This window comes from Triticum urartu, chromosome 6, assembly GCF_003073215.2.
Source record: "Triticum urartu cultivar G1812 chromosome 6, Tu2.1, whole genome shotgun sequence".
Taxonomy (NCBI): Eukaryota; Viridiplantae; Streptophyta; class Magnoliopsida; order Poales; family Poaceae; genus Triticum; species Triticum urartu.
The window spans coordinates 188,067,491-188,093,647 of NC_053027.1; the positions used below are offsets into that span (position 1 = coordinate 188,067,491).

Sequence of the window (26,157 nt, forward strand, 5' to 3'; positions counted from 1 at the left end):
ACCACTACTGATCATCAGGAAAGGAAACATAGTAACGTTGAGAGTCCTCGTCGAACTCCCACTTGAGCTCAAGCGCGTCTCCTAGAGCGGAATCATCAGGCCTTGCATCTGGTGTAATAGTAATCTGTGAGCCACAGGGACTCAGCAATCTCGCACCCTCGCGATCAAGACTATTTAAGCTTATAGGTATGGCAAGGTAAATATGTGGAGCTTCAGCAAGCGACTAGCAAAATATGGTGGCTAACTTATTCGCAAAAGATAGCGGAAAGAGGAGGCAACGCTAGCGAGAAATATGAGAACAACCTGCGCAAACATTACTCCAACACGTGTCCACTTCGTATCACTTCCGGATTACTGCCTCTCAGAAGGACAGAACCGTCATGCAGTCCCGCCGTTCTTTGATCGCCATTCATTCCCTGGTAATGTAACCACATGCCTCTGATTCATTTTAAATTAAGTTTAAGGATTTAAAGTGATCTTGTAAACCGGCCATTAACAAAATTCCTCAATCTGTCCGCCTTATGAGGATTGCCACGTGTCGCTTGGGGTTGTCTACTGTGCTTTCGAAAGGGTCCCCCTCAAAATCCGCCTGCAGGGGAGTGTTAGTCCCAACTTTAGGCCTAATGTTGACATACAGGCTCGTACTCGTACTTGGTTCACGTGCATGAAGAAATAGGAGTTCGTGCCCCCAAACCATAGATATCCGTTTCCCCTTTACTCGATATCTATACTTTACCATGAGTGTGAAATCTATATCATCCTTGCACTTTCATTCATTTCAAGACAACTTCCCAGTCGTCCGACTGGGCATATCGTGATCAATGGTAAAACAAGGCCAGCTAGCTATACCAGCACACATGCTGCGACAAAAATGACCGCCACATAGAGCGTCCCAGGCCGCACATGCTACCATAATCTTCCCATGATGTGCGTGTTAGTAGCCACCTAAGTAAGCAAACCACTGAGTTAATACTCAACAATGTAGATTTCACGATCCAAAGCCAATCCAATTACTACAAGCGTAACTCCACATGTCCAGCAATAGTACAGGGCTAACGTAGACCAGTCCACTCCATGACTTGTCTTCTTAAGGTATATGACACCAACACTCAGAGACACTGGCGGGAATCGGCATAGTCTGGACGATAATAGAATATCTTCTACCAACATTTAAGGTTCATGCCATGGGAAGTTATACTAAAATTAATAGGCATGAACTCCCCTAGAAGTGTCCGCAAACCCAAGAAAAGGCGTAGGTGGCAAATATAAGGAGTTAAAACCAATTGTTGAATGGACTCATATGTTTTGCTGAATCCTTGCGGATAATATATCCAAGGCGCGACCTGCGCTCAAGCAAAGTTCCCATTATAACCAACCCGCGGTAAGTAACGCATACTAATCCCAAGACATATAAACCACGATAGACGTGGCGGAATATATCCGCACTGTCAAGCGGATTCTTATCCCAAACGAAAGATGAGACAGAAACACCTTATACGAGCCATTAGGAAAATGCTATAACGTGCAAGACTTTATAGAATCCCCAACGAAGGGCAAAGGTTTACATCCCGTTATTAATCACACTAAATTACAACTCCGAATCGATACGGGCAACTGAAACTCTATGAGTCAAAAAATCCACTACGAAAGCTAAATTAAGACTGTGAAAACCATCCAACAGTACAATATTTGTCAACACGTTTCATTTGGCCTCCAATATACCTGCAACTAGAAGTATCCACTATATCTGGGGGGCTGTTCAATTGTTGTGGAACCATACGGTCAGACCGGTTAGATGGTATCAGATTAAACATACCCAGCGATCATACGTTGCTAATGATATCGATAAATGAGGAATTAAAAGTAGATTATTACTGGATATTGATCATGCAATGGCGAGGCTGGAAGATGCAAATTGGTAGGCATCGTAGCATTGGCATAGCAAAAGAGCGAGCAAACTAGCATAGCAAAGATAGTAGTGATTTCGAGGGTATGATCATCTTGCCTACACAGTTGTCAGAGTTGACCGGATCCTCGAAAGCAAACTCAACGGGCTCCTCGTTAGCGAACTCGTCTCCCGGCTCTTCCCAAACAAGACAAACAAGTAACAAGGACACAATCAACCACGTGCAAGGATCAAACAAGATGATGCAAAGATGATATGCTATGCGGGATGCGATGCGGGATGCATATGCAAGATATGACAGGAAATGCAAGAACCTGGCCTCAACTTGGAAATCCAAGTATGCCACTGGAAAGATGAGACGAAATTGCTTGAAAACGATATAAAGAACGCCGGAATCGGAGTTACGGTTTGGAAATGGCAAGCGATTCAAATATGACACCGGTCTGCGATTTACAGCAAGTAGCCATTTAAATGCAATGAGATGAACATGCTACAGCACCCAAACATGGCAAAACAACACATGGCAGGGATGCATTCAAGATGCTTAACAAAAGTCTAGCACTGAGCTACGGCCAATTCATCCATTAACAGGTTCAAACAAGCATGGCAAAAATGCATATGACAAACAGATCTCAGACTTAGTGAAATCAACATTTGTCTGGAATTTCAGATCAGATAGCACTCTTCGGAGCAACAAAACTACATGCTACAGGACCTGAACATGGCAAAGTAAAGCATGGCATGGAGCTACTCAAAGAGCTTAACAAAAGTCCCTTAGTGACCTTGAGTCAAAAGGGATCATAAAATACAATTGCAAGCATGTGAACATAGCAAAAACATAATCAGTTTTCAGACTTAGTGAAAACTGGAGCATGCTGAAAACAGATATCAAGTAGGCATGTTTACGAGCTCGATGCACTCAATACAGAGCAAGTCATGACAAACTAAGCCTACATCCATCAAGAATACACAAAATGCAAGCTAGACATGGCAAGAACAATAACATAGCATGCACGATCAACTACAACATCATCGGCAAAATTGCAAACAAGTTGACAATCTGCCCCGATTCACAAAGTAGCAAAAGTAGAGCTCGATTGACTCAAGCTATGGTGCTCCATAATTGCAAACAAAGGCATGGATGGATAGAGCACTACAAGATTAACAAAACATCCTTACTGATCATCCTCAAAAGAGGCACGGATCACTAGGAAACAACATGAACATATGACAACATGAGATAAACAGATCAAGGACTTGGTGGAATTGCTAAGTCCCTGAAATCAGAATTAACAAGTGCACCACTTTGCAAGCTCGTGCTAGTCACCACACACATCACAAAAATACATGGGTTGCACCTCTGGAAAAGATGACAAAACCCTTACCAAAACATATGTAGAGCATCAGGGCATATCATGCACACATTAATCATGGCAAAAATGACAAATATCTAAACGGAGTAGCAGATCTGACAATTATCTCAAGTAGCCCTCTTCTAACAGCATTTCGGGCATCAAGCTGAACTCAAATGAAAATGATGCAATGGAATGAAATGATGTACTCTCTGAGATGAACATTTTGATATGCTATATGCATGAATCAGAGCTACGGATGCAAAGTTACGACGCTAGGAATATTGCAAAAAAATAACTAGGACAGGCGAAAAGTCAACCGGCTAGGGTTTTCCAGATCTGGATCGGGTGACACGGAAAACGAGGATGGCCGGGGCACTGTTCACCAGCGCCGGAATCGGTGGAGCTTGCCGGCGTGTCTTGGGAGAAGGAGGAGGCCGGAGCCGGGGAGGTCGGCGGCGGAGCTCGGCTCCCGAGGGCGGCGAGGGGCGCGGACGGCGCGGCGGCGCGGCCGGGCGGCGAGGCGGCGCGGTGGCAGCGGAGAGGAACGGCGGCGGTGGGATCCGGACGTTGTCCGGCTCCGTCCGGACACGTCCGGCGGCGGCGGAGACAGATTTTTAGGGTTTCGGGGAGGGGGATCCGAGATTTTCGAGGAGGACTATTTATAGGCCTAGAGGGAGCTAGGAGAGTCCAAATGAGGTGCGGTTTTCAGCCACGCGATCGTGATCGAACGCTCTAGGTGATGGAGAGGGTTATGGTGGGTTTTGGGTCAAATTGGAGGGGTGTTGGTCTGCAACACACACGAGGCCTTTTCGGTCCCTCGGTTAACCGTTGGAATATCAAACGTAGTCCAAATGATACGAAACTTGACAGGCGGTCTACCGGTAGTAAACCAAGGCCGCTTGGCAAGTCTCGGTCCAATCCGGAAATGTTTAATCCCCACACACGAAAGAAAGGTAGAATTGGCCACCGGAGGAGAACGAAACGCCGGAATGCAAAACAGACAACGGGGAAAATGCTCGAATGCATGAGACGAACACGTATGCAAATGCAATGCACATGATGACATAATATGAGATGCATGCCAACGACAACAACACAAGGAGACAAAGACCCGAACCCGAGAAAATAAAATAACTTAACGCCGGAAACGGCAAGTGTTGGAGTACAAATTGGGAAAGTTATATCCGGGGTGTTACAACACTCCACCACTACGAAAGGATCTCGTCCCGAGATCTAGGACTAAAAGAATGCCGGGTACTCAGAACGGAGGTGATCCTCGCGTTCCCAGGTAGCTTCACGGTCGGAATGATGTGACCACTTGACTTTGAGAAATTTGATTGACTTGTTGTGAGTCTTGCGTTCAGTCTCTTCAAGAATAGCAACTGTGTGCTCACGATAGGAGAGATCTTCTTGGAGCTCAATGTCCTCGAAGTTGATAGTGCGGTCAGGAGTCTTGAAGCACTTTCGAAGCTGAGAGACATGGAACACATCATGAACATTTGCAAAGTTCGAAGGAAGCTCGAGTTGATAGGCGAGGTCACCTCTCTTGCTGACAATCTTGAAAGGTCCCACATATCTGGGGGCAAGCTTCCCTTTGATACCGAAGCGACGAGTACCTTTCATAGGAGAGACGCGGAGGTAAACATGATCTCCGATCTCGAAAGCCAAATCATGGTGCTTACTATCATAGTAGCTCTTCTGACGGGATTGGGCTACTTTGAGGTTATCACGAATGACTTTACACATTTCCTCTGCCTCTGTGATTAAATCATTACCCAAAAGCTGACGATCACCGGTTTCAGACCAGTTGAGAGGGGTACGGCACTTCCTGCCATACAGAATTTCAAATGGGGCCTTGCCCGAACTTGCTTGAAAACTGTTGTTGTAGGAGAATTCAGCATAAGGAAGGCAATCCTCCCACTTCATGCCGAAGGAGATCACACAAGCCCTGAGCATATCTTCAAGAATCTGGTTGACACGCTCGACTTGACCGCTAGTTTGAGGATGGAAAGCTGTGCTGAAGCGGATGTTGGTGCCCATGGCCTTCTGAAAAGAATCCCAAAACTTTGAGGTAAAGATGCTGCCACGGTCTGAAGAGATCACTTGTGGAATACCGTGCAGAGAGACAATACGAGAGGTATAGAGTTCTGCCAATTGAGCTGCAGTGATCGACTCTTTGATAGGCAGAAAGTGAGCCACTTTAGTGAGTTTGTCGATGACAACGAATATAGCATCATTGCCACGCTTGGACTTTGGAAACCCAGTCACGAAGTCCATCTCAATGTGGTCAAACTTCCATTCTGGAATGGCAAGAGGTTGGAGGAGACCCGCTGGCCTTTGGTGTTCTTCCTTCACTCTTCTGTAGACATCACATTCGTTCATGAACTGAGAAATCTCGCGCTTCATTCGAGTCCACTAATAAGCTTTCTTGAGGTTCTGATACATCTTCGTGCTCCCAGGGTGGATGGAGAGGAGAGAATTGTGAGCCTCGTTCATGATCACTTTACGAAGTTCACCTTTGGGTACAACAATACGATCCTCGAAGAAGAGAGTGTCCTTGTCGTCAAGGCGGTAGCACTTGTACTTGGGTTGACTCTTGGCAATCCCAATCTTCACCTTTTTCACCATAGCATCAAGAAGCTGGGCTTGGCGAATCTGGTCTTCCAAGGTAGGAGAGACTTGAAGGTTGGCGAGGAAACCTTGAGGAACAACTTGCAGATTAAGTTTGCGAAAAGCTTCACAAAGCTCGGGTCGATAAGGCTTAAGAATCAGACTGTTGCAGTAAGCTTTCCTGCTCAATGCGTCAGCAATCACATTGGCCTTGCCTGGAGTATACTCGATACTCGGATTATACTCTTGAATCATTTCGACCCATCGAGTTTGCCTGAGGTTGAGATTAGGCTGAGTGAAGATGTACTTGAGACTCTTGTGATCAGTGAAAATGTCCACTTTTCTTCCCAATAAGAGATGTCTCCAAGTCAAAAGAGCATGCACAACTGCCGCCAACTCGAGATCATGAGTGGGGTAGTTCTTCTCATTAGGCTTCAACTGGCGAGAGGTATAAGCAACAACTTTCTTCTCTTGCATCAATACCGCGCCAAGACCTTGGAGAGAGGCATCACAAAAGACCTCGTACGGTTTGGATTCATCAGGCGGAGTCAGAACTAGAGCAGTGATCAATTTCTCTTTAAAAGTGTTGAAAGCAATGTCACACTCCGGAGACCAAACGTACTTGACGTGCTTCTGGAGAAGATTAGAGAGAGGCTTCGTGATCTTAGAAAAGTTTTCAACGAATCTTCGGCAATACCTTGCGAGACCGAGGAAGCTACGGAGTTGCTTCACGTTCTGAGGAGGTTCCCAATTCACAATTGCAGACACCTTCTCAGGATTCACGGCAATGCCCTTGGCAGAGATGATATGACCAAGATAAAGAACCTCATCGAGCCAAAATTCGCACTTGGAGAACTTGGCGTAGAACTGATGTTCCTTGAGCTTATCGAGTACCAAACGCAAGTGCTTGGCATGATCTTCCTTGTTCTTCGAGAAAACCAGAATGTCGTCGAGATAGACCAAAACGAAGTCATTGGTGTAGGCATTGAAGATGAAGTTCATCATGCGAGAGAACGTCGGAGGAGCGTTGACGAGGCCAAAAGACATGACAATGTATTCATATGAACCATAGCTTGTCCTGAAAGCCGTCTTGGGAATATCTTGCTCACAGATTCGAATCTGATGATAACCCATACAGAGATCAAGCTTGGAGAATACTTGGGCACCTTTGAGTTTTTCAAACAGCTCGTTGATGTTGGGAAGTGGATATTTGTTCTTGATGGTCTTCTTGTTCAATGGACAGTAATCAACACAAAGTCGGTCCGTTCCATCCTTCTTCTTCACAAAAAGAACACCACAACCCCACGGAGAAGAACTAGGCCGGATGAGACCCATTTTCTCTTGAATATCGAGTTGCTTCTTGAGCTCCTTCAACTCTTCAGGTCCGAGCTTGTAAGGACGTTTGCACACCGGTTCCGTGCCAGGCTCAAGATCAATAACGAATTCAACTGGCCGGTGCGGAGGCATTCCTGGAAGCTCTTCTGGGAAGACGTCTTGATATTCGCAAATGACTGGAATTTGCGAGATGGCATCCAATTCACCCTTCTCATTGAGAGAAAACAAACGGATGGTATCGTCATGCGCGGCAAAGAAAATTACATCCTCAGACGAATGTGTCAATTGAATCTGCCTGGCTGCACAATCAAGCTGAGCCTTGTGCTTAGTAAGCCAATCCATTCCGAGAATAAGATCAATATCCGAGTTACCAAGAACCATTGGAGAAGCCAGAAACTTGAAGTCACCCATCATGATAGAAACATCCGGGACTATTGAAGTAGCCCTCATAGACTTAGCCGGAGAAACCACTCCCATAGTTTTACCCAACATTCGTGAAACGAAGTCATGCTTGGAAACAAATGATCTTGACATGAAACAATGCGATGCACCAGTGTCAAAAGGAACTTTTGCTGGAAAAGAGTTAACTGGAAAGTTACCCATGATCACATCTGACGAATCCTCTGCCCGAGCTGCATTCAGCAAGTTGACCTTAGCGTGCTTGGGGTTATGCTTGACCACAGCTGTACTTGCCGATCTGACAGGAGGAGGAGGAGGAGGAGGAAGACGCCTCTGGTTGAAACACTTGTTGGCATAGTGACCCTTCTGTTGGCACTTGTTGCACGTGACCTCTGAAAGCGGACGGTGATACGGAGCACTCGATCTTGGAGCTTGAGACGAAGTCTTGTTCTAAAAGCCAGGGTTGGGTGGGTGGGAAGAACCACTGCCACCTTTGCTCTTCTGCTGATACGGCTGACGGAACGGAGGAGGAGGAAGCCAATACTTCTGCTGCTTGGCCACTTGAGTAGAGGTAGAAGGAGTAACATCTCTGACTCGCTTCTTGGAAGCATCACACCTCAACTGAGCAGCCTCTTGCTTCAATGCCATGTTGTAGAACTCATCGTATCTCAAGGGCTCGAAGAGAACAAGAGCTAGCTGGATTTCTTCTCTGAGACCACCCATGAACTGATATATCATGCTCTTCTCATCAGGGACGTCCTGCTTGGCAAAGCGGGCGAGCTTCTGGAACAACTTGTTGTAGTCATAGACAGACAAAGAGCCTTGCTTCAGGTTGCGGAATTCCTCACGCTTGCTTTCAACCACGCTCTGACGGATATGATGAGCTCGAAAATCTCGACGGAATTCATCCCAAGTGATAACACATCCACCTCTGGAGTCCTTGTACTGCTGGAACCATTCTGCAGCTTGATCTTTGAGTTGGAAGGAAGCGAACTTGAAAAAGTCCTCAGGCCTGACGTTACTGCACTCGAAATGCTTGCATAGATCCACAAGCCAATCGTCAGCATCGGTTGCCTCAACACAATTGCTGAAAGTCTTTGGCCCGTTAGCAAGGAACTGGTTGAGTGTAGCAAAGTGATTCTGATTGTTGCCTTGATTCCCTTGGTTGCCTTGATTGCGCTCTTGAAGAATTTGCATGATCAACTGTGTGTTTGCATTGGTTGCAGTCATCACAGCTTGCCATGCCTCCGGAGGAGGGGGAGGTGGTGGCGGATCAGGATTCAAAGTCGTGCGCGTTGGAGGAGCCATCCTGAAGAGGTTGACATCCATTAGCACATTGATAGACAAATATTGAAGCTGAAGACAAAGGAATGAAAAATTGCAACATATAGTCTTCACATCCGAACAAAATGACCGAATGCATTCCTCTTGAAATGGTCACATATCCATAAATTGAGAAGCCACGTAGAATTCAGGTAGAGAAATAAATCAACAAGGTATGGATCAAGAACGAATAATCGGTAAGAAATCCCAATCTCAAACAAATATCCGTGGAAGAAGCACTAGAGCTACAAGAATTCCCACCTATGAAACTCCCGAACCTTTCCGGTTATGCAATCAGGTGTTGGGGATACAGGGGAAGCATAATATCTCACCCAAACTAGTAAATCCTACATCCAGCTGTATCCATCCTTCAACACATAACCAAGAAACCTTCGGAAACCATCTACCTCAACCTTCGAAAAGCATCCGTTATACAAGTTATGGCGATACTCCCGAACTCCCGCCCCAGTACTGGGTGGCGTCGAGGTTATCTCACCAACGAACTGCATAAAAGAGATTTTTGATGTCGGCGTACTAAACTCAGGTATTCCAGAAGTAGAACGATAAAATTATGATGACAACACCTCAGAGCTCAACTCCCCGGGACACTTCCACTAAACCCCTGACAGGAGGCACCAAGACAATGTTCTCATCATAAAACCATCAGAATGGTTCCAAGATACCCGCGTGATCCTAAATTTTTTTTAGTGAAATTTGAGAAGAGAAGAGTCAAAACTCTACGTCAGGATGCCTTACCAGAGCGATGAGGAGACTGGGAAGTAAAAAGAATTCCTAAACTCTATGATATATAATTCCTAATGACTCAAAACATTTTTTTCTAGACACAACTCGGCTGCTAAAAACGATCAAGCAATGGGGCTCCTAAGGTCGGGGAAGGCTCTGATACCAACTTGTAACACCCTCGATGCGACTATATCTCCCACGTGTCGAGGCACGACTTAGAGGCATAATCGCATTGAAGGCATACGTCGCAAGTTAGGCAATCTTCACAACATCCCATGTAATATAAATCATAAAGGGGAGATAACATAGTTGGCTTACACTCGCCACGTCAATCAAGTACATAAATAACATTACATCAACCAAACACTCATGGCCCAACTATGGCGCCAAAATAAAAGAGAACCCAACATGCGACACGGTCCCAATCACCCCCAACTGGGCACCACTACTGATCATCAGGAAAGGAAACATAGTAACGTTGAGAGTCCTCGTCGAACTCCCACTTGAGCTCAAGCGCGTCTCCTAGAGCGGAATCATCAGGCCTTGCATCTGGTGTAATAGTAATCTGTGAGCCACAGGGACTCAGCAATCTCGCACCCTCGCGATCAAGACTATTTAAGCTTATAGGTATGGCAAGGTAAATATGTGGAGCTTCAGCAAGCGACTAGCAAAATATGGTGGCTAACTTATTCGCAAAAGAGAGCGAGAAGAGGAGGCCAAGCGCGAGCGAGAAACTAGAGAACAACCTGCGCAAACATTACTCCAACACCGTGTCCACTTCCCGGACTCTGCCGAGAAGAGGCCATCACGGTAACACACTCAGTTGATTCATTTTAATTAAGTTAAGGTTAAAGTGATCTACAACCGGCCATTAACAAATTCCCATCTGCCCATAACCGCGGGCACGGCTTTCGAAAGTTCAAATCCCTGCAGGGGAGTCCCAACTTAGCCCATGACAAGCTCTCACGGTCAATGAAGGAATAGACCTCCTCCCAAGACGTTCCGATCAGACTCGGTATCTCGGTTCTTCAAGACAACTCCGGCAATGGTAAAACAAGTCCAGCAACACCGCCCGCTGTGCCGACAAATCCCGATAGGAGCTGCACATATCTCGTTCTCAGGGCACACCGGATAAGCTAAGCGTACGGGAACCAACGTAACCCAAGTTGCCAAGGGACGGCCCCGCACGGTGCTCTAGGTTGCACCAACACTCAGAGGAGCACTGGCCCGGGGGGATTAAAATAAGATGACCCTTGAGTCCGCGAAACCCAAGGGAAAAGGCTAGGTGGCAAATGGTAAAACCAATGTTGGGCATTGCTGGAGGAGTATTATTCAAGGCGGACCGTCAAGGGGTTCCCATTATAACCCAACCGCGTAAGGAACGCAAAATCCAGGAACATAACACCGATATGACGGAAACTAGGGCGGCAAGAGTGGAACAAAACACTAGGCGAGAGGCCGAGGCTTCCACCCTTTACCAAGTATATAGATGCATTAAGATAACAAGATAATATAATGATATCCCAACAAGTAAATAAATGTTCCAACAAGGAACGGCCTCCAATCTTCACCTGCAACTAGCACACTATAAGAGGGGCTGAGCAAAGCAGTAACATAGCCAATCAACGGTTTGCTAAGACATGGTGGGTTAGAGGTTTGACATGGCAATTTGGGAGGCTTGAAAGCAAGTGGTAGGCATCGTAGCATTGGCATAGCAAAAGAGCGAGCAAACTAGCATAGCAAAGATAGTAGTGATTTCGAGGGTATGATCATCTTGCCTACACAGTTGTCAGAGTTGACCGGATCCTCGAAAGCAAACTCAACGGGCTCCTCGTTAGTGAACTTGTCTCCCGGCTCTACCCAAACAAGACAAACAAGCAACAAGGACACAATCAACCACGTGCAAGGATCAAACAAGATGATGCAAAGATGATATGCTATGCGGGATGCGATGCGGGATGCATATGCAAGATATGACAGGAAATGCAAGAACCTGGCCTCAACTTGGAAATCCAAGTGTGCCACTGGAAAGATGAGACGAAATCGCTTGAAACAATATAAAGAGTGCCGGAATCGGAGTTACGGTTTGGAAATGGCAAGCGATTCAAATACGACACCGGTCTGCGATTTACAGCAAGTAGCCATCTAAATGCAATGAGATGAACATGCTACAGCACCCAAACATGGCAACAAAACACATGGCAGGGATGCATTCAAGATGCTTAACAAAAGTCTGGCAGCAGAGAGGAACGGCGGCGGAGCTCGCGGGCCATGCGGGGGCCCGACTCGGGCTCGCGCGGGCCGGCGGCGGGACAGGCGGCGGGGTGCCACGTGGCAGGCGGCGGTTGGCGGCGGTGGGATCCGGACGTTGTCCGGCTCCGTCCGGTCACGTCCGGCAGCGGCGGAGACGGATTTTTAGGGTTTCGGGGAGGGGGATCCGAGATTTTCGAGGAGGACCTATTTATAGGCCTAGAGGGAGCTAGGAGAGTCCAAATTAGGTGCGGTTTTCGGCCACGCGATCGTGATCGAACGCTCTAGGTGATGGAGAGGGTTATGGTGGGTTTTGGGTCAAATTGGAGGGGTGTTGGGCTGCAACACACACGAGGCCTTTTCGGTCCCTCGGTTAACCGTTGGAATATCAAACGAAGTCCAAATGATATGAAACTTGACAGGCGGTCTACCGGTAGTAAACCAAGACTGCTTGGTAAGTCTCGGTCCAATCCGGAAATGTTTAATCCCCACACACGAAAGAAAGGTAGAATTGGCCACCGGAGGAGAATGAAACGCCGGAATGCAAAACGGACAACGGGGAAAATGCTTGAATGCATGAGATGAACACGTATGCAAATGCAATGCACATGATGACATGATATGAGATGCATGCCAACGACAACAACACACGGAGACAAAGACCCGAACCCGAGAAAATAAAATAACTTAACGCCGGAAATGGCAAGAGTTGGAGTACAAATTGGGGAAGTTATATCCGGGGTGTTACAGTTCGCCACCCAGGCTCAAAGGGATCATAATATTATTCATGCTAGAAACTTCCGTGTGCAGCCACAAGCTATTATGGGCTCTAGCATAGTGGAGTAAGTTGCATGACCTCTTCTAGTGGTAGGCTAGCAGATGTAGGGGATGTAGGTTGGTACTGTCTACCCGAGGTTAGAGTTAATGCTTCTCAAAGACTGTGTCTCGGTCATCCGTTTCTCAAACACCATGTAGTGCGAGAAATCCAACGAAGGAGATCGAGTCTTTTGGGGAAAAGTGCGCAAACCTCTGCAGAGTGTATAAACTAATCATGGTTAGCCGTGTCCCCAGTTATGGACATCTTGAGTATCTGGTACTTGGATTATCATGTGGATCTCATGACCCTAAATTAAATTTGTTGGGATGTTAATTACTTTTAATTGGGATTGAGATGGGGTTTTACCATTCTTAATGTTTTCAACTACCATGATAGTTAAATAAAATATATTCCATTATTGTAGGAAAAACTGGCTTTTCGCAAAAACATTATAACCATAGAGCCTCCACCAGCCATATATGCATGTAGTGATAGCTTTTACTTGTTTCATTGCTCTACTGTGTTATCTTGCCAGCATATTCCATGTGCTAGCCTATTTCGGTCTGCAACATATCATGTTGCAGACTTTTCAGACGAAGAGTAAGGTGCGCTAGGTCGTTGTCGTGCACTCAGCTATGCCGTTGGAGTTGATGGACTCACTTTAACTTACAAGTCTTTCGCTGTTATCTTTTAGATGGCCTTAAGCCATATTTATTGTAATAATTTCTCTTTTGAGACATTCGATGTAATAAGTGTGTGATTGCCACTCTGTTATAAATCCTTCAAGTACTGTGTGTGTCAGCATTACCAATCCAGGGATGACACTTATGCACAAAGATTTGGCCGTTTGAGGTCGGATCGCTACAAGATTGCCTCAATCAGCTTGTGTACATCCAGTTCAACTCAAGGCTGTTATCCAAGAAGAGAAAGATCAAGCAGAGGAAGAACATTGATGTTCTCCTCACTACTCATGCATCCGAAGCACAATGCTTCTTGTTTGAGGGAGGAGATGATCATGCTTTCATGGTGTTTCCAGATGGAGATGAGGGAGCAGATGGCATACCTTGCAGTGTGGTTGGAGATGCTATGGGAACCAGTGAACAACTTGAGCTTCGTCGAAGTGCAAGGGTTAGAGATCTCCATGATGAAGAGTTTGAGTCAGACGAAGAAGTAGAGGAGACAGATTCAGAGGAGGAAGACATAGAGTATGAGGATGATGAAGATGAAGTGGTGACTGGGCGCACTTATGTGGATGCAGACTAATCCATGAAGTCATGAACTATTACTTGCCTGCTGATGTTCGTTTGCTGTTGTTGCTGCTTGGCTATTGCTGTTGTTTTGTTGTTGCTGCTGCTTGTTTGGCTGCTGCTGCCGCCTTTTATCTTATATATGCTCTCAGACTATATTGTGCTTTTATGCTTGTTGTGTGAACCACTGAACCTTGTCCTTATGTGTTATTTGTCTATTTGTTGTGGTTTGTGAACCAGTGAACCTCAACCTTATATGCTATTTCATATTTTCAGTTGCCTATGTGCTATATTTCCTATTTTCTTGTGCATATTATTCAAAAGCAGCCAAATTCTGGCCAATTTTAAAAAACGCTTAATCCCGATTAAGTTGCGCTTAAGCGGCTATTGCTCTAAGCTGTTGCCTTCCGCTCTGCTTACGCTTATCGCTTTCTCAAACATTGATCTTATGTTTTATGAAAGTGATTCAAAAGATAATTGAAATATATAAAATAAAAAGTAGTTCAAATATAGCCAAGATTGATCTTGTTCTAAAGGTCTTGTGAACAAGATTTCAAATATATAAAAAGTTTCAGAAATGGACATTTGGTTTGAAATATAACAATCATTCAAAATACAGGGGTGAAATAAAATGCATGTCATTTGTGTGGGGAGAGAGAATCATTCATGCATCGGTCTCTCCATTCCAACTTTCTCTCTCTCTCTCCTAACAAAGGTCCATGTCATGCATGTACTTTGGTACGATGTGTCAGTGCATGTCAGTTGTATTTACCAGGTATAGGAGAGATAATAGATTTACATGTTTGTATGTGTCAGACAACACAGATCTTGATGAAATTGATTGACGGTGGATTGCCAACCGGTAGCTACCGGCTCCGGTAAATTTACTTATTCGTTCCTCGTAGGCTGCTCTTATTTCTTTTTGTTGTTAACTAGCTACTTCTCCTGCAAGAGCAAGCTTTGGTCTGCAAGCAATACTCCCTTTATACACGTCGATGTGGATAGTTGGGGCAGCACTCTACCGTGGAGAATTGGCCAACCGTTCTGTTCCTCTTATCCAGCTAGCTGGTCGCCCTTGTATTTCTTCTCATACAGAATGCCGCCCCTACAAGTCCATGACAAAAAATTTACTCCCATATCACTTCCGACATGGTCGAGTTAGACAAAAACAATTGAGGGGGTGAAACGTAAATGGCAAAGATCTAGAGGGGGAGCTAAAAGCTAATTTTTCCTTCATCTAAGCCCTTAATGAACTAAAAAAATCAAACTTTTGACCGAAGTGCGCGCGGGGGGGGGGGGGGGGGGGGGGTGCCCCCCACCCCAACATGGTTCCGCCGGTGCCTCTAGGGCTCGAAGCTAGTAGAAAACCCCAAGGATCAACGTAGTTCAGCCGGTGTCTCTAGGGCAGTGGTTTCTGGAAGAAGACCTACGCCGTGTTCAAGGCCAGCTCCGCTGCAAGGAGAGCCTTGACGAATCTACATGCCAAAGTGAAGTGGTATTGGTTGAACAGATAGCTAGAAGAAGCCAGAGAGGTGGTATAGTAGCATACATGAACATCGAGAACCAGAGGTCACCTGCGAGCACAACACAAGTCAACGCCAACATCACCCGGCACACGAAAACTATGGTGGCCAGTGGTCGTGGTGCTAGTGCCAGTGATCATTTGCTTGCGTCATCGGGGAAGAGAGTAAGATGGACCCCGTGAAGGTGTGAAGTGTGGACTGTGCATGGCTTAATATATTACTAGAAGAGTTGGGCGCTTTGCTGTACCATTGGTGTTGTTGAGATTCTTAAAAATGTTTACTCATTTTGTTTTAAAATATAAGGTGTGTTATTTGTTTGAAAACTACAACCTCTTTAAGTGTGACCAAATTTATTAAGAAATATATCAAAATTCCTAATATCAAATTGGTGTTATTAGATTCACCATGAAATGAATTTTCATAATTTTTTGGGTTAATATTGAGGATGTCGATATTTTGGCTCTAAACTTGATTAAAGTTAAAGAAATTTGACTTTTCCAAAGAACTAATACCCTTTGTATTTTTGAACTGATGAAATATTTAGTTTGGCGGATGGGGAGAAGATGGAGTGTGTTTTATGTTTATTTATAATGCGGTTATTTGGTGATCCTTTCATGGTGTGATTTTGTGTTATGCGCTAATAAACTCATACTTTTGTGGGTAAATTTCTACATCGGTGGCTACATGTACTACATTGGTGCTATAGTATCATCACATGGTGGCGCTTTTTTCTAGGTGGTAAAAGGGTGCACGGGGTTGATATGTTTTTCTAGACGGCTGGTGTTGATTGATTTGAAAAATCATTGGCCCGATCAAAATCATAAACCAAATTCAAATTTGAATATCTCAATCGAATAAAAGTGCTTTAAAACTAGGAAGTATGGTGAATTAAAATAATTAAATGGGGGAGATCCTTGAGAAATTATTGATCCGGTAGAAATCAGATGACCAAGTTCTAAACTGAAGACCTCAATTAATTGTGAGAACTTGAAATAATTTGAAAGGAAACAGTAGAACAATCGTTCTACGGTATATGTATATTAAAAAGGAGTGTATATATACAATGAGAAAAAAACAAAAATCAAGAGCAAAAAGAACTATCCAGTGCCAACTCTAGGGAAACTCATGATGGATAAGATAAAATCTAACTTTAGTGTTGCTCAATCCAAATGTTGACTTGATCTTGAAAGTTATGCTTAACTCTGTGCTTGAGAAGCAACAGGTCTTTTCTAAGCAAAGTTCTCCAAGAAAGCACCGAAGGTGTCTGAGCTTTAAAAAGTTTTCCATTCCTCTGCATCCAGATATGCCAGCACCCCATTATAGTTATCTCCATTGCAATGGGTGAAGGTAAGGATTGGCTTATGGACATCATTTCATCATGACTGGAAATTCCTCTATTTTTGTGGTAGACAATTGAGTCCCAGGAGGCCAGCGCAAATGGGCAGTCCCAAAACAAATGTAGAGTTGTTTCTTCCACATTATCTAGGCAGATTTGACATGAATATGTTCGCAGATGGAACTATTTTCTGTGAAGGAGGTTTCTGGTGTTGACCCTATCATATATAAGTAGCCTGAAGAATATCTTAAATTTGAGCATGGTTGCATTCTTCCATAACCTTTTGAAAATTGGATCTGTTGGTTCCCCTATGCATTTGTACATCTTCATGGGGGTATAGTTGGAGTTACCCCATGAGAATTTCCATCTATCCATGTTTGTTGATAGTTTTATGGTCTAAGTGTAGCTTTGTAGTTCTTCAAACTGTTTGAAAGCTTGAATTGAAAGAGGGGTATGAAATTTTTCGAGTGAATTGTTCGCCTGCATAAAGCCTTGAACAGATTGAAGCTCATTGATGACGAAGGAGAAAAGCTCAGGGAATTGAATTTTCATAGATCCATGTGTTGGGAAACGTTGCATGGAAAACAAAAAAATTATACGCACACGCAAGATCTATCCATGGAGATGCATAGCAACGAGAGGGTAGAGTGTGTCTATGTACCCTCGTAGACCGTAAGCGGAAGCATTTGTTAACGCTATTGATGTAGTCGAACTTCTTCGCGCTCCAACCGATCGAGTACCAAACGTACGACACCTCCGCATTCAGCACATGTTCAGCTCGGTGACGTCCTTCGGATTCTTGATCCAGCATGACGGCGAGGTAGTGGATGTGTTCCGGCAGCACGACGGAGTTATGACGGTGATGGTGAAGCTATCTCCGCAGGGCTTCGCCTAAGCATTACAAAAATATGACCGGGGGTGTAAACGGTGGAGGGGGGCGCCGCACAAGGCTAAGCAATTGTCGTGGTTCTGCTAGGCGCCCCTCTCTCTCTCTCACACACACACACACACACACACATATATATACATACATAAACACTATTCTGATCACATGATCAGAATAATATTCTGATCACAACCTGACCTGCCCCGCTAGTAGTGCGTTGAACTTCCCTGTGAACTAGGTTGAACTTCTACCAACATTTCCCAAATGGGGCTTGCGATATACCTTTGGAAAGCTATGGACCCCAATATCATGACCCAACTTAAATTTTTTGCAAAATATAAGCGGTTCAAGAGCAGTTTTGAAAACCGTTTTTTCTTCGCACAAAAAACGTGAATCGTATTTTTGATCGCATTTCTAAACCGTTTATCGGAATGAGGCATGTAATATGGCATTGGAAAGCTGCTACAAAACCGCTCCTTCCACATGTTGAAAGTTTTCTCTAATTCCCTATGGTTAAAGAGTAATTTGAAAAAAAGTAAAATTTCGTAAACCGAACAGCTGAGTTCGTATTTTCGATGTCATTTCTAAATGGCTAATCCAATGGAGGCATATGATATGGCATTGGGAAGCTTATGAAAATGTGCTACTTTTTCATCTTGAAAGTTTTTTTTCTAATTTTGAATGGTTTAAGAGTAATTTAGAAAATGGTCCAAGTCCTACCGAGTTCATATTTTTGAGCTAATTTTTTAACCGCGCGTCCGAATGCAGCAAATGATATGGCGTTGGAAAGCTTGAACAAATGCGAAACTTTTTGGTATGTATTGTTTCTCCCAATTCTTTACGGTTTTAAGTCGGTTTAGAAAATGGCGAAAAACGTATTTTCGCCGTAATTTCTATAAACTTTATCGGAATTGGGCAAATAATATACCGTTGAAAAGCTACGGAAAATGCAAAACTTTTTCATGTTATTGGTTTTCTCTGATTCTTAGCCGTTTTCAAGTAATTTCGAAAACGGCGGGATCATTCGTTCTGCCTCTATCGCGAAACAGATTCTTCAAAAATGCACCGTGTGAAGAACCTGAACTTCTTAGCATGTCTACCTGAACTTCACTCTGATTTCGACATGCTTTTTTTGCTCGCAGATCTCCATCCACTACTCGTAGTTCTCCATGCACTCCCCAGAATTCAACGAGTGATATACCGATGGAAAGCTGCTGTAAACACGCAACTTTCCCGTGTTGATTATTTTCTCATACTCGCGATGGTTTTAAAAGTTTTTCATCTGAAATTCATTCAGTGTAGTAGTTGAACGTCTTGCTGTTTTCACGTTGAACTTCTATGACGTATTTTTCCTTTGTAATTTTCCCATCCATTTTCGTCAGTGTTACACAAATGATATTCCTTTTGTACAAAACTCTCTCACAATAATTTTTTTAACTTTCTTTGACCGAGGACTTGAACTTATAACAACAAAACTTTTAGCCTTTGTTTTTTATTCCTTTTTAATACAAAATGCACACCGTGTAATACGTGAACTTCTGGCAGTTATCAATCTGAACTTCTCTAGGTTACGTGAATATATTTGAGTTTTTTTTTATGATTTTTAATCTGATTTTCTTAATCCTTTTTATGAAATTTTGAAGCGCTCTATTATTAAAAGTTGAACATCTTGTTATTTAATTTCTGAACTTCTAGTTTCCATTCTTTAATAATGAGAAAAATCTAAGTTTTCTATAATCATCAAACTTCTCCATCTTTTTTATGGACTTCCTGGTTTTATTTCTTAATCTTCTTTCACGAAATTTTGAGGCCCTCTATTATTAAAAGTTGAACTTCATGTTATTTAATTTTTGAACTTCTTGTTTTCATTCTTTAATAACGAGGAAAATCTGAGTTTCCTATAATCATCGAACTTCTCCATCTTTTTAATATGGACTTCCTGGTTTTATTTTCTTAATCTTTATAATTTGAATTTTTTATTTTCTTTTTGAAATCAAATTGCTCCCAAATAATAACTGAACTTCTTTGTGGATTGAGAGAATTATTTTAAAATGCAATTTTTTTTGTTTTCGAACATGGAAATACAAGGTGAACATATCTCGCAAGAATTTTTGAACTTCCCCGGACAGAGCACATGAACTTCTTGAAACAAACCTTCTAAGCTTTTAGTTTTATATTCTTATATTCTTATCTAAAACGCATTTCGTGTAGTAGTTGAACTTCCCATTGTTTTCACCTTGAACTTCTGTCACGTATTTTTGTTCAACCTCTCTCACAAGAATTGTTGAACATTATCGGGCCGAGCACTTGAACTTCTAGCAACACAAATTTTGGACTTTGCCTTTTTACACTTTTTCTCATATAAAACACACACCATGTAGTACATGAACTTTTGATTGTTTTCACTTTGGTTCTTGGTTGTATTCTTTTAGTGATGAGAAAAATCTAATTTTTTATAGACATGGAACTTCATCATTTTTAAAATTTGAATTTCTTAGTTTCATTAGTTAGTAACAGGGAAAGTCTTATAAACATCGAACCGCACCGTTATTTTAATTTGAACTACTAGTTTTTTTATAATTGGGCAAACTTTTTTTTAAAATTCTTTTGAAATGTTCCTCTTTTTTAATTTGAACTTCTCTGATTTTTTATGAATGGGAGAAATCCCTTTTTTACAAAGATTTTTGAAGTACATTTTTATTTTAACTTCTTGCTTAATTTATTTTGAACTTTCAGATTTTCTAAATATCAACGTCCTCGTAAGTTTTTGTAAATCTCTATTTTTTTAAATGCACATGAAAACACACACCATGTAGTACGTGAACTTCTGATTGTTTTCACTTTGAACTGATCTCTAACTTTTTAGAAAAATCATGACGGGTTAAGAGCATCTTTTCAACACGGTAAAACTTGTTTTGAACGATATACAAAAAACATTCAAATTATATTATGGAAATTACATGTATGACATACTGTTGGAAAGCTTATTCTTTTTACAAGCAATTTTCCTTCTCTATTAGTATTAGCAGGACTTCACACATTCACCAAACATGCTAGTAAATAGAGAGAAAAACCATGCATGCTCAAGGAGCAATGTGTGTGTGTAGCGCTACCGGTGTGAATGCCACATTGCGGAGCTCAACCTTACACAGCTTGTACTTTTTTTGTACACACATAATATTTTCCTCGAGCTCTGTAATTTATTAAATTTGAACTGCAAGAGTTAACATTTTTCTAGGTAATGCTTGTTTTCTTCCTTGTATATAAACATCGAACTACTCTATGATTTTAATTTGCACTTCTAGATTTTATTATTCATTAACGGGAAAGCCGAGTTTCGTAGTAAACATCGAACCACTTTTGTTATTTTTAATTTGAACTTTTAATTCTTTTTATATAGAAATGGTGAAAATTCATTTTTATAAACTATTATTTTCGTCAATTTTTTTGGGTTCACAGGTTAAAGTTACTCAAAAATAATATTTTTTTATTCTTCAAACTTACTATGTTTCATTGGGTGATCCTTTTTTAGTTTTTGTGCCGTGATAGTTTCTTCCTTTTGGTTCTCGTTTGAACTTCGTCATTTTTAATGCTGAACTTCCTGTGTGAATCTCCTGTGCCTCTCCCTTTGTTTCCCCGAATGGTGTTGATGCCATAGCCCACACTGCACAGCGAAAATGTTGATGTTGCCGGTGCACCGCGAGCTGAACTTTCATCCGTCGCAAAGCTGAACCTCATTTTTGAACCTGAAGATATGGTAGAAGAAGAGCAGCGTCAACCAAGATCTCTCTGTCATCCTTTGTGGTGTGGAGGAGAGAATACTAGGATCTAGGGGTAGAGGATGATGGTCACCACCTCAAAAGGCTACGGCAGCGGCCGCAGGCCACCCCGCCGATGATACGGAGCAGTCCACTCCGACGGCTCGATGTAGTCCGCAGCGACCACAACACTCGCGGAGGTCATCCCTGGCCTAGTCCGGTCTGGATCCTGCCGGATACATGCGCCGACGCTCACGGGGGGAGGCAGTTGCGTCGGCGGCGCGCTGGATGGTGGCGGCGATGGCGACGTGAGGTTGGTGGTGAAGAGGTCGCGTTGGGTGGTGGACCGAAGACGCGCTAGGTGCTGGCGGGGTCTGGGGAGGCACGCCGGGTGCTGGTGATGTTCGGGGCGGCGCCGGCAAGCTGGGATCAATGGCGGGGATGGTGGCGGCGCGCGGGGTCAGGGCGGTCGCGGCGACACGAGGGGTCAAGGGCGGCCACGGCAGGGCGCGGGGTCAGGGGCGGGGGCGGTTGCGGCGGGTGGGGTCAGGTCGGTCGCGGCGGGGCGATGGGTCAGGAGCGGCGGCAGCGATGGATTGGTCGGGAGTTTCTGGGGGCGATGGTTGGGACAGGATCGAGGGGTGAGAGAGGTGCGGGAGGTGGTGGACGTCGGGATCGAGGTGGATACCTTTTTCTTATAGCGATTCGGTAGTTCAGGAACACCTCCTCGCGCCCTATATAGGCTGACCGTGATCCAAATAGTTATTCTAATCCTGGGATTAGAATAGTGCCACCCTCTCTATATATATATATATAGAGTGACACTATTCTGATCCTGGGATCAGAATAGTTATTCTGATCACAGCGGCCCTATAAGGACTCGAACAGTGTTCCCGAGATTGAGAAAACGAAATAGATCAGCGCCAAACCGGCCCACCAGCACAGTCCTGAACAGCCTAATAAAACACACATGACCTTCCCCGTCGCACCCGTTTCTAACCTCCCTCGATTCCATCCGGCCTCCTCCGGCGCCCCGCCGCCGGCCTCCACCCGAGACCCGCCGCCGCCCAGCGCTTCCTCCCCCGCCACGGCCGCGGCGTTTCCTCCCCATCACCCCCACCATCGTCGGGATCCTCGCTCCCCTGCTCCACCACCGCTGTGGCGACCTGCCCAGATCCCTGCCACCGGGCGACCTCCCAGACCTCCCCGCAGCCGCGCCATGACCGGACCCCCGACCTCCCTACCTCCGCCGCGGTCGCACCTCGCCTCCAACCACCTGCTCCGCGCCGCACCCCGCCTCCTTCACCGCCGCCGGAGCGCCACCTCCCTAGGCGCCTCACTCCTCCAACCCCGACGCGCGCGACCCACCGAGCGGCGCACCTGCATCTCGCTGCTCCACTCCCCGGCCGCCGGCAAGCCATCCGCCCCGCTCCATGATGGTCGACATCTCCTCGCACGCTGGCGCGCCATCCTCTCCCCGGCCGAAACCCAGGACCCCCGTTTCTCCTCCCTCGGACCGACCTTCCATCTGCTTGTGCCAGCGACCCCTCTGTCCTGTCGGACGACAGTAGGTGGGCAAAACGGGGCGATGTTCTCGTCTTTTTTTTGGTGGCTGTAGATAAGCGCAGAAACGCATTCGTTTCTGAAGATTGTTGTGTGTATACAGGTGATTGATGTTCTCGTCTCCTTCCAGCGCCAATCTTCCCTTTGCGACGTCGGCTACCACTCGTGGCAGAGCGGCTACTTCCCTTCCCACTGTGCCAGCAGCTAGCGCTCGTTCGCCCCCTAGCCTGTTCTTCCGTTGTTGTCTTCAGAAGTTCAGGTCACTGTTTGTTGTTAGTTCAAAACGTCCCGCGTGCACGTATCCGGTGGTGCTTGACTGCAGTGAGCCATCGACGCTGGCACAGCACCCGATGGAAGCCGTGAGCTGTCGACGCTGGCACAGCACCCGATGGAAGCCGAGTCAATTGTAGCCAACGCGAGGAGGGATTAGTATAGCTGTTTGCGGAGTTCATATCCATACATGACGTGTTCTTGGTGGAATCGGCCAACATATATTTGCTACAAGTTAATACTACAAGCACTTCACTTTACTGGTCCCTTCAACTTGTAGTTGTTGTTGTCAACTCTTACTCATTCGCTTCTGCAAAAAGTGCTGATCTTTTTCCTATTGCATGAGTAGCTCAGTGGTGGTGGCTTTGGAGATGGATGAGAACAAAGGTGTGTGTGTGGTAGAAAAAAGGGTCCACGAAACTTGTATTTTCTTCATATATACTCTCGTTATTTTGGTCGATGGACTATGGATGTTTACGACATTGGACTGCTCTGATTTTATTGAACATATAAAAAATGGAAGCACAGGATAGGGCAAATGCATGTTCTGGTCGCTTGAGAAGGTAAGGACATGATTGCGATGAAAACATGTGGTGGTAAAAATTCCACAGTTTTTTAGTTTAAAAGAAACATTCTCAACTTTTGTAGTTGTATATTTTGCTTTGTTCAGCCTATGCAAAAAAAGGAAGCAAGCTGATGCATCTTGTTACAAAACAGTTTTTCATTAAATAGGTTGCAAAAAAAATTGTAAGCATATTTGTTTACCATGCCGCACCAGGCCCATCATTTATTTGTGCCCCCTTTTGAGGAATACTTGTTAAATGGCTACTTGTTTGTACATATGTTAAATAATATTCACTTGCTCTCATGTGTTCAAAATACTGGCAACTCTGAACCTAAGTTCAACTATGAGAACACACGAAATTCAAAAAGTACATGTTAAAAGAAGCCACTCTTGTAGTTACAAAACAAGCATGCACTATATTAAAGCCTACCGACAAAATCAATCATTGTGAAAAAGTAGTGCACCGATCAAAAAAATTAGTTTATAAACAATATAACCAAAATTTAAATTAAAAAACACAAAGATGATTGATCTTTGTTCAAAAAATATATTTTCTGATTTCTAAAAAACAGAAAAGGTCAGATTAAAACAAAATAGAAATAATTCAAAAAAGTTTCAAACTAAAAAGGGTTTTCCTTGTTTCAAAACTTAGAAGTTCAAATTTCAATAACTCGGCGGTTCGATGTTTATTAGAACACAAAGGGTTTCCTCCATTACTAAATAATAAACATAGAAGTTTAAATTAAAAAGATAGGGAAGTTCAAAACTTTTTGACGGGAATTTCATAAGAAGTTCAAACCAAAATGACAAAGTATTTCAAAAATAAGACAACACTTTCAAGCAAGTATTTCACCGTCTCTAGAAAACATAAATTTTCAGGTTTTTGATTAAATCTCAACAAGTTCAGATTAAAATAACAGAATAGTTCAAATTGTGGATTAAAAATACATTTTCTCTGTTTATAGCAAAAACCTAGAAGCTTAACTTTAAATAACGAAGCAATCCAAATTTTAATAATGAAGCGATTACAAAACCCCAAATTCCTTATTAATAAAAAATAAACTAAGAAGTTCAAATTCAAATAACAGAGCAGTGCGATTTTTATAATTCATGAAGAAAACAAAAGGCGTCACCTCCAATTACATGTTTTAAAATGGGAAAAAATGACGTCCGACCTTCAATTACGAGTAATTTGATGTATACACAAAAATGTGACAGAAGTTCATAATGAAAACAACGAGAAGTTCAAGTACTCCAAGGAATGCATTTCAGGTGAGAATAAAAAGTATAGAAAAATAAAAGCTTAAAAAGTTTGTTGAAAGAAGTTCAAGTGCTCTATCCGGAGAAGTTCAAAAATTCTTGCGAGAGAGGTTCACCTTGTATTTCCATGTTCGATTTTTTCCGTATAAAAATCGAATACAATTATTTACTCAAAAATATAAAAAGGTGAATCTCATATTGAAATAATAGAGAAGTTCGGAGTTTATTAAAACCTAGGATTTACATGTTTAAAAAAATAAAAACACAACGCCATTTTTGTAATTTTATAAACAACTCATAAAAAAATGGTTGCTAGAAGTTCAAGGGCTCGGTGAGGAAAAGTTCAAAAAATTCTTTTGAGAGAGGTTCACCGTGTATTTAGATGTCCAAAATACGTAAAAAAATATGTTGTTTTTTGGGTTTTAAAATAATTCTCTCAAACCAGAGAGAAGTTCAAAGTGATAATAATCGGAAGTTCACGTACTACATGGTGTGTATTTCATACAAGAAAAAAATAATAAAGTGAAACAGAATGAAGTTCAAACAGACATGCCCCAGAAGTTCAACTAATTCACACAGTGCAAAAAACGGCACGTCAAAAACAAAGTGATGTTCAAACAGACATACCCGAGAAGTTCAACTACTTCACGCAGTGCATTTCCATTCGCAATGAAGGCAGAAATCATGATCTTGTCATTTCTCTAATTTACTTCAAAACGACAGGAATATCATCTGTATAAGTTCGAGTCCTCGATCGAAGAAAGTTAAAAAAATATTGTGAGAGAGGTTTGTACCAAAAGAGTATCATTTGTGTAACACTGACGAAATGGATGAGAAAATTACAAAGGAAAATACGTCATAGAAGTTCAACGTGAAAACATCAGGAAGTTCGACTACTATAGTGAATGAATTTGAGATGAAAAAATTTTAAAATCGTCGCGAGTATGAAAAAATGATCAACACGGGAAAGTTGCGTGTTTACAATAACTTTCCATCGGTATATCACTTGC

The 26,157-nt window shown here is 43.4% G+C and overlaps 1 protein-coding gene across 1 annotated transcript; it reads left to right on the forward strand.

The window, feature by feature from the left end:
* The first annotated feature begins 22,421 nt into the window (after window positions 1-22,421).
* Window positions 22,422-24,132, forward strand: LOC125515768 (pistil-specific extensin-like protein). Its single transcript, XM_048681267.1, has 2 exons — window positions 22,422-23,060; window positions 23,156-24,132. Exons 1-2 carry the CDS (start codon window positions 22,460-22,462, stop codon window positions 23,161-23,163), a joined length of 609 nt encoding a protein of 202 aa, XP_048537224.1. The 5' UTR covers window positions 22,422-22,459; the 3' UTR covers window positions 23,164-24,132.
* Window positions 24,133-26,157: the final 2,025 nt, after the last annotated feature.

What these genes read in the sequence shown, in the direction of transcription:
- LOC125515768 (XM_048681267.1), top strand. Translation starts at nt 22,460, where the DNA reads ATGACCTTCCCCGTCGCACCCGTTTCTAACCTCCCTCGATTCCATCCG.